General features: G+C 36.7%; 1 protein-coding gene across 9 annotated transcripts; it reads left to right on the top strand.

Annotated features, from left to right (window-relative positions):
• Positions 1-376: 376 nt before the first annotated feature.
• LOC145822690 (uncharacterized) lies at positions 377-6,158 on the top strand. 9 transcript variants are annotated; one of them, XR_014364341.1, is made up of 9 exons: positions 377-597; positions 694-789; positions 1,151-1,292; positions 2,482-2,552; positions 3,040-3,168; positions 4,089-4,132; positions 4,312-4,545; positions 5,459-5,499; positions 5,938-6,158. XR_014364341.1 is itself a non-coding variant. In XM_082920435.1 (8 exons), exons 5-8 carry the CDS (start codon positions 3,146-3,148, stop codon positions 5,943-5,945), a joined length of 306 nt encoding a protein of 101 aa, XP_082776561.1. In that variant the 5' UTR covers positions 377-597; positions 694-789; positions 1,151-1,292; positions 2,482-2,552; positions 3,040-3,145; the 3' UTR covers positions 5,946-6,158. The 9 variants fall into 9 exon arrangements, 3 of the variants coding, with proteins under 3 accessions (XP_082776561.1, XP_082776562.1, XP_082776560.1); XR_014364340.1 differs by having other exon boundaries at positions 4,671-5,499; XR_014364343.1 differs by lacking the exon at positions 2,482-2,552 and having other exon boundaries at positions 4,671-5,499.
• The last annotated feature ends 2,872 nt before the right edge of the window (positions 6,159-9,030 follow it).

Genomic DNA, 9,030 nt, shown 5'->3' with positions numbered 1-9,030 from the left:
CCAAAAACTATTTTAGTCGCCAAAAATCAAAAATTTTGAAGCCAAACATTTTAAATTTTGGAGGGATTTTATAAAATGAATTGGCGACTAAAATCCCGTTTGGGGACTTACCTTTTTAGTCAAAAAGTCAAAAAATTACCTTTTTAGTCAAAAGCCAACAACTTATACCAAAAAGTCAAAGATTCTCTTTTCTCTCTATTTTTTGCACATCTTTTCGTAATTAACCAAAAAATTATTCCAAATATATAAATTTTTTTTATCTATTTTTTTAATTAAATAATCAAAAAATTACTAAATTAGCCTATTTCCAAAAGAGGCCTAAAAATTAGTCCGTAATGATGTAATATATATATATATTTATATATATTTGGTTTCCAGACAACAGACCAGCGCCTCTATCTCTCTCTCTTTAGCGTTTCTCTCTCTCTCTCTCCATTTACCTCTTCGCTGCTTTTCTCCCCTCCCTTTCTCATCGCCGCTCCACCAGCCGTGCCTCTGCCGCTCCTCCTCACGGTCGCCGACAACTAGAGCACCGATTGCTCTGTGTGTGTGTGTGCGCGCGCGCACGCGCAGTTCGCATATTGACCCAAAATCTAGGTTGGTGATTAGGTCTTTTTCTACACCATTTTTCTGGGTATCAATAGAACTATCACTGTTTTTCTTCATTGAAATCGTTTCCTGTATATAATCCAGAAGATGAGTATAGATCTGGTTGCCTCGAATACCCATGGGAATCTCGATGAGCAGATTGCATAGCTCATGCAGTGCAAACCCTTGTCCGAGCCTGAGGTACCTCTCCCTCTCTCTCTCTCTCTCTCTCTCAAAGTCTCCATTTTGAAAGCTCTCTCTTTCTTTCCACTTTCCAGGAAAATTTCCAGAATCATCCTCACACCCCTCTCTGTTACTTCCTCTTCTAGTCTTCTTTGTGTGTATACATATATCCATATATATAAATCAAAACCCATTAAAATCTAATGGCTCGTTGCCCCCCATGAATAGTTGGTTTGGGAAGTTGTTATGGCGTTTCAATTTGTTTGTTTGTTTGTTTGTTTTTTTTTTTTTTTTTTTTTTTTTTTTTTTTTTTTTTTGCCTTCAAACTGTTTGATAAAATGTCTCTTAGGCTTCTCAAAAATCTAATCTACTTTTGTAGCTGTGGTGTTTTCAACACCATTTGATGCCACTGGCAGAGTATCAACAGTTGAGTCACAATTTGAATGAATGGATGATATGCACAATACCAACATTGAAGAAGGTGGTTGATCTCCTTCTAGAATTGGACAAGCTTCTCTTCAGTAAGTCCTCTTCTGCTTTGATCTTTTTTTTGGATGCAACACTCAATTCTTATTGATGTAGAGTTGAAATTGGGACACCAAAATTGAATTTATGGTTGTTATAGTAGCAATTAGTGACGAGTTATTGAATTTTAGCTGTCATGGCCGTCGCATGGCATGCTAGCCAACGCTTCTGCATGGAATGCTCGCTAAGGCAGTGGCCTTGCATGCTGGCCAAGCCGGTGGCGTGACACGCTAGCGAATGCCAAGGCATGGCATGGCATGCTGCTGGCCTTGGCCTTGGCATGGTATGCTGCTGGCCTAGGCCTTGGCATGGCATGCTGCTGGCTTTGGCTGGGCTGCCTTGGCCGTGGCATCGCATGTTGCTGGCCTTGGCCTTGGCATGGCATGCTGCTGGCTTTGGCTGGCCTGCCTGGGCCGTGGCATGGCATGCTGCTGGCCTTGGCCTTGGCATGGCATGCTGCTGGCTTTGGCTTTATTTTATTATAATTTTTATGAGTAAATAAATAATTAAAAAGCCCGACGAACGTGCAAAAACTCTTAGAGAAACCGAGCAAGCATCGGATAGCTCGAATGCAAATATCTGGCAGGAGGAAACATCAACCATGTTCGAGGAGTCATAATGGGGTTTTTTTTAAAAGTAATGGTTTTTTGCCAAAACTTTCAACATGAAAGTTGTATGAAATAATTTAATACACCATAAAAAAAATTATAAAAAAATATTTGGCCACCGGCCAATTGAATATATAGGTACTAGGTAGATGTACTGAAATTTAAGATATTGAATATGGTATGCTTCATTTTTGTAAATGGAAGTTCTTCATTAAATTGTTGATGGTGTCATAGAACCACTCAGTGTTGCAGTTTGCTAGACCTAGGGTGGTCTCAACTGCCTCATTCATATTCTCTGCATCTTGAAAAGAATCAAATCAGCTGCTATGAGTATTTTCAAGAATCAAATCATCTTGAGGGTTTAGCCAATCGTTTCTTCCCTTACATTTGTGTTTTTTACTCAATTTTTTCCCCTAAAATGTTTTCCGCGAATATTTTATTGTATGGCTAAGGATGCTCTCTTTCAAATTTAATTATTTTCTCACTTTATGAGTGGAGCTCTTGTCCTCCCCAAATCCTGTTTTATACGATTGCCACATCACGGGGTGCAATTAATGATCCTAATTTGTAATTGCAGGTTTTGAGGTATGTAGAAGGTTTATGTTGGGTTTGCTGGTACTACTACCATGGTGTTTGCTCATGGCAATGGTCAGTTTTTGATTTATAATTCATTTTTACTTGTGTATTCAGGAATGCAAATATTCCTTTGTGTTTGTGTATAGATATTAGTAGTAGTACATATGTCAATAATGAGTTTTTGTAAAGACATTATGGCCAAAGAAGAGGTTTTACACCCATATTATGCAATATGTATTGTCTGGATTAGATGAGAAAACAAAGGGTTTTGGCTTTGTGTCTAAATGGAAGGCAAGCAAAGCATCATATAGATGTCCACTTTTATAGGATCTTATTTTTAAGATAACATTGGGACCAGGTAGATATGAGCAGATGCTTAATCTCCATCCCACCACATAGATGATATATACACCTGTTTAATTAAGGAGGCTTATGCTTATTTATCAACAAAAAAAATAAAAAAATTAAGGACGGTTATGCTTGTTACTATTTTATGTTGTGTACATTGTTGCCCTTCAGTGTACTTGCATTTAAACTAAATGTCCTGTTTTTGCTTCAGGTTTTATCCATATCATTATGCTCAATTTGCTTCCAATCTAAATGGTCTAACTGATTTAGAAATAACATTTTTCCTGGGAGAGCCTTTTAAGCCTTTCGACCAGCTAATGGGAACCTTGCCTGCTGCAAGGTCTGTATTACTTTCTCACTCTGTCTCTCTCTGTCTCTCTCTCTCTCTACTGCTGCATTTGGTATCGTATGAGCTTATCTCTTTCGTGTTACAGTTCTAGTGCTCTGCCTGAAGAGTACGGGAGATTGATGACTGATCCAGCATGAATTTATAGCACACTATCTAAATGGCTAGTTAACTTACTTATATTTATTATATGAATACCAGCCACAAACACGCAATGTATTAGTTGGAAGCTTGTCATTGTGATACTCTAAATTATCAGAGCCTCAAATTATTTTGGCATCATCTGACAAATGTTGGCGTATGATGTAGGGCTTACTTTAGACCTATGTTGCTGTAAGATAGTTTAGGGTGGTGGTTTTAGCTATATATTTATATGTGTGGAGTTTAGTGGATTTGACAGTTTGAGAGGCACTTAGTTATCCTGAAGGGATGGAGGAATGGAGTTTATTGTTAAACTTGAGTTAATTTATGATAGATATTTGGATTTTGTAGGTTTTTTTTTTTTTTTTTTTTATATATATATATATGGAGGTAAAAGATTGTTTTGGTTTCCCTTTCATTTTTTTGGGTTTATCATTTATGTATTCCCAATTGTGCCAAAGAACTTTTAGAGAGTGATGAATTCCTTTTTTTTTAAAGCTAAGTCATACCAAAGAAACTTTCATCAATTTTGATCATTCAGACAATGCCACAATTACTTCAGATTGATCATAGAGATAGTTTTATGTTCCCTTTGTGCTAAAGCTATAGCTTATAGTTCACTTTGGGAAAGAACAATGTTAATCAATGTTAAATGTAATTGGCTGATTGTTTATTGAGACCATCTTAGTATTCCATTTTTGCCATTTAGTATTATGATTTTTTTGCCTTATCCTTGCTGACCATTTTTCTATTTGTTCCTGTGTTGCAAATAGGCTACAAAATTTGGTTGAAACCTTGCATGCAAACTCTTCTTCCAGTATGTTCTTGAGTAACTAAACTCAACTTTTTAATGTGTTAATCTCTTTCTCTCTCTCTCTCTCTCTCTCACACACACACACACACACACAAAAACAGAGAAACAAACACACATGATTTCATATTTCTGATAGAAATTTATATTTTTTCATTATTTGTGCTGGTTTTACATTGCTTTAGTGAGAACTTATTTGATGATGGAAATCACTTGTACCGATTCTTGGATCATGATCCTATTGTGATGTCTCAATGTCACAACATTCCAAGGGTTACAACAGAAGTAAAGCCAAAGCCGATGATAGAAATTTCATCAAGGCTTAGATTTTTGTCGTATGCAATCTTTGAAGCTTATGCATCGGAAGATGGAAAACATGTTGATTACAGAAGTATCCATGGGAGTGAGGAATTTGCAAGGTTTGTTGGAACCTTTGATTTATATGGATAAACTTGTTGCGGTATTTTAATTAACTTGTATGCTTTTATGAACATGGATGTATATTCAAGAACTTGTGACCATTGAATTAAAAAATCTTTTGTAGGTATTTAAGAATAGTTGAGGAGCTTCAAAGAGTAGATCTACAGGATATGTCAAGAGAGGAGAAGATGGCTTTTTTTTATAACAAATCAGTCTCATATCCACTTGAGTTCATGAAAATCTTCTTTATCCACTTGAGTTCTTGCATGGTTTATGAAAATTGAAGAGAGAACTTCAAAGATTTTGGATTGGAACTCATGAATGCATATTTTGATGATTTTACACTTTAAATTCAAGATTTTGCTCTTTGATTGGAATTTAAGTGTTGATTTGAAATCATGATTTGTGTTTGATGTTGGAAACCCAAATTCAAGGTTGTTTTTATGAAGTTTTGGGTTGAAATGCATGGAATTGAAGGTAGATTTCGGAAAAGATGAGGTTCAAAATAAAGAGCAATTTTTGAATTTTTGCAAACCCATAACCACACGTACGGCCTGGATCCCCACACGTGTGGAAAGCAGGGCACAGAAAAGCTCCATTACTGCTTTAATTGCACGTGCGGCCCGTACATGCCTTGGTGGTTCCACACGTGTGTCCAGGGCATTCCGTATGTGCGGTTTTAAGGCAATTTTGGTTTCATTTTCTTTCCATTTTTCTAACGCCCGAGCTCCCATTTGCATGGTTTCTAAGTGTGTTTCAAATTCATATGCATATCATGAACGCGAAAGAAGTTCAAGAATGAATAGAAACAACCGAATGAGCAAGTAATGGATAAACTGAATAAGTTTAAAAACTGACTGAATGAATTGAATGTGCTTTGAGATGTTGTGCTATGAATGTTTGTATTTGTAGGTCAAGATTTGAAGACAGAGCAACTGTTTCTGGAAGCCACTGTGAGTAACTTTATTGTAAAGATATATTCATATGAGTTATATTTGAAATGTTATTGAATAAGTTATGATTTCTAAAATGATATTTTGTTTACGTAAATGAATGCCCTATTTTGATCTATTATGGCATCCAAAGAAAGTCCCAAGTCATGGGGGATAGCATGTTAATGTGGCTTCATGACATATATGTGATTACGAGATCTCGCTAGCCACTTAACCAAGTGGTGTTATGTTTGATAATCGGTGTTTAGGACCAATTACTCTAGTCGGAAGACGATATGCTATGTTCTGTTGGATGTACCATTATTATGTTCAGATATGAGACTGATTTGTTATGATCTATTTTATGTAGATGACATGTTCGAAATTCATTCACTAACCTCTTTACTTTAATGTTATTCAATGGGCTTTAGCTTATTATGTGTATATACATATATATAGGTGGGTGACATGAATATCAAGCCTAGATAAACATCGTTAGTCAAGCCACTGTTTGAAGCCTTTTGAAGTTTTGGTGCCTCCAAGTTGAGACTAAGTTTAGAAGATCGTTGCCAAGTTGGTAATCATGATGTTGAGTTTTTGATATGTGTATATGTATGTGAATGATTTTGTACAAGATGTTATGTGCATAATACAGGGTGGGTAAATTAACGTTTTGTGCATGTGTTATTTCATATGGATTCATAGCTCATTGGACTACTTGTTATATATAATTTTATATTAAGCTTCCGTTAGCCCTGATTATTTTGATTGGTATAGGATGGCCTTTAGTAATCTCAGATTACTGGTCAGTTACGATGCTAAACCTATAGGGGCAAATTTGGGTCGTGACAGCAACCCACGTATTACCTACAATGTTCTTGGCATACTTCCACCAATACTCAACGTCCCTCTTCAATTAGAAACTGCCAAAGAAATCCTTAACCCCTCATCTTCGACTCAAGCATATCAAGAGTCTTGGTAATCAATCATCAACCTCTAGTGGTTTAGCATCTCCCAAAAACTCTAGTGGATTGGAGCGAAGAAATTCCTTAGTAAACTTGAGGGTATGCCCATTGTCCCCCTCATTGCAAGCTAGAGCCTCCTGCACCGCTCTCATAATCTCGCCGACAGCCGATACTGCAATCGCAAGTGCTAAAGGAACTGTTGTGCCCCTACTGGCACCCCTATTCCCAATCCGTCCTCTATTCCCTCGTGTAGACATCTTATAAAACCCAAAACAAAACCAAACTTAGTGCACAATACAACAGCCTTCCCCAAGGCACACACTCACCACCGCTAAGCTACAAGACACACTTAGCCCAAAGCTCACAGTCCTATTACACATAACAATTTAAACACTTAATCACATAATCAAATCAAGTCCACAAAGATAGTTACTCGTCCTAGAACTCTCAAGGAATTCTCATCAGAAATCAGGTTGATCAGGTGTGTTTCCAACAATACTGCAAGTTCACTGGCTAAAAGTACTATCTGGGAAACTTAACCACATGTTCATATAAATGCAATACATAGTCCTAACACTTATCCTAACTATATGCAACGTCCTCACCACACATAGCAAATCTGTTGTGGTAAAAACCGCTTCCCATAAGCCCAAATTATTAAAACCCGGCTCACTCTGATACCAAGTTATAACGCCCCATTTTTAATTACTCAGATACCATTACCAAATCCATTATTATAATTCAATTCCAGAGACAACATGAAAAAATTCTATTCATTAACAAGGATAAATAAATAAAGATTCTCTCATTCGAAATCATAATGAATGCTACATGAGTTATAATTAAATAAATCGCTCGTAGGCTTACATCATTACATATAAGAGAAATGGTTCAACCCTTTTACAACATCAACGTTCCTTTAGACACCCCATTTTTTACTAGCCTTGAGACTCCAGCGCTTCCTTTTGAGTTCCCGATGATGAAACGAGAAGTGTTAGTCTTTGCAAGTTCCACGTTAAGAAACCTAAGGATCAAGCTTTAAACCAACCAGTACCTGTGTTTACACAATATTTTTCGACCAAAAAGACGCCTCTTCCAAAACGAGTTTTAGTGTGCAACTCCAGACATTAACGCAATGTTCTGAGACTCATATTTTCAAAATCAAAACGTTGTGTTCTTATAAATAATTTGAGCGAAGAATATAGTAGAAGTGAATGAGAGGGATGAAATCCTCTGAAATACCTGTTTCTCCTTTTAATTCAGGCTAACCTACTCTTATAGATCAGACGATGTGCTCACTGGTTAGTCGGACACCATATGATAGCCAGCTACAAAAGCACTCTGCCAATCACCAAGAAGCTCGGCTGACTGAATGTTCTGGGTACAAAGCATTTTTGGGAATTTCAGCTTGTTTTGCTTATCTACCACAAATATTTCAGATATTTATGACCTAAGCTCTATATATAGAGCTCACCAACTCATTTTAAAGGGTTGAAAAACTTGCCCAAGGCATAGAAAAGCTTGGGAGTTCCCCCTCATTCTTCTCATACCTTCTACCTACCACTTCCACCTTTTCACACTAAATCCTCCATTGAAGCTTGATCATAAGCTTGGGACAAAGGACTTTTGACATAAAATAACACACCTAAGAGTTCTTGAGGGGCTTTAAGCAGAGTTTGTGAACAAAATGAACTCATCCTTGTAAAGAGGTCAATCCTTTGCTTCTTTGATCATCTTCTCCCTACTTTTTCTTTAGTTCTAACTCTATTTTCAATTATGTGATTGTTGTAAGTCCTCATGGATGTGGAGGGAGTAGCCTTAGCCACTCATCCATTGAGTTGATAGCCTTTTCTTTGTTTCCTTTTTTTTCTTAGCTTTAACTATCTAGTTCATAAGAATTTTGGATCCTTTTGGATGAGATTGGAAGTAGTTTTAGCCATCCATTCATGAATTCAATAAGTATGGTAGTTTTTCTTATTATTATCCTCAGTTATCCTATCTCTCAAGTGTGTTAACCTATGTGGTTTAACTCCTTACTCCACTACCATGAGTGCTAGGGATTGTTCCATGAGATTGCTTGGGTGATCCATGGGATTTGATGTGGACAAGTGGTGTCTCCCTCCTTTTTTTATTGAGCTTTTTCGAAAATAAAATAAGAGATTTTTGGTCAAAGGAAGTTGAAACCTCATTTCTCAATCATTTGTGAACATAGAAATGGATGTTATCATCCTTGTTCTATGACTAAATGAGGAGTTTTTCAATGAGTTTGATGAATCTGTTGTTTTGATAGCAAAGCTTCCGCTAAGAAATGATTTGCATTAATCTACACTCTCCACTTAATAGCATGGATTTGGATATTAATTTACCCTTATTCACAAAGAGAAGATGCATGTTCATATTCCTTTCTTGGGCTTGAATTTGTTCTTGATTTTGATTAACTTCATTGTTGATTTATTGCAAAATATCTGTTGTATATACTTGTTTTATCATTGTTGAAGACTTTGGCATATTCGCCTCTTCCTCGAGTGATCCTTGTCAACTGAGGAGGCAGAGGGGTTGAGCACCCCCCAGAAGGTTCCCTTTTGGC

This window comes from Camellia sinensis, chromosome 3 (genome assembly GCF_055761805.1).
Source record: "Camellia sinensis isolate YWXY chromosome 3, ASM5576180v1, whole genome shotgun sequence".
Taxonomy (NCBI): domain Eukaryota; kingdom Viridiplantae; phylum Streptophyta; class Magnoliopsida; order Ericales; family Theaceae; genus Camellia; species Camellia sinensis.
The sequence above is the reverse complement of the archived record's forward strand: the minus strand, read 5'-3'. Positions and strand labels throughout refer to the sequence as shown.

Excerpts from the sequence above, each read along its gene's own strand:
- LOC145822690 (XM_082920434.1), top strand. The coding sequence starts at position 3,146 with ATGGGAACCTTGCCTGCTGCAAG. Across the intron at positions 3,169-4,311 it reads GGAACCTTGCCTGCTGCAAG|TGAGAACTTATTTGATGATG; the intron begins GTCTGTATTACT and ends ACATTGCTTTAG. Across the intron at positions 4,546-4,670 it reads GGGAGTGAGGAATTTGCAAG|GTATTTAAGAATAGTTGAGG; the intron begins GTTTGTTGGAAC and ends AATCTTTTGTAG.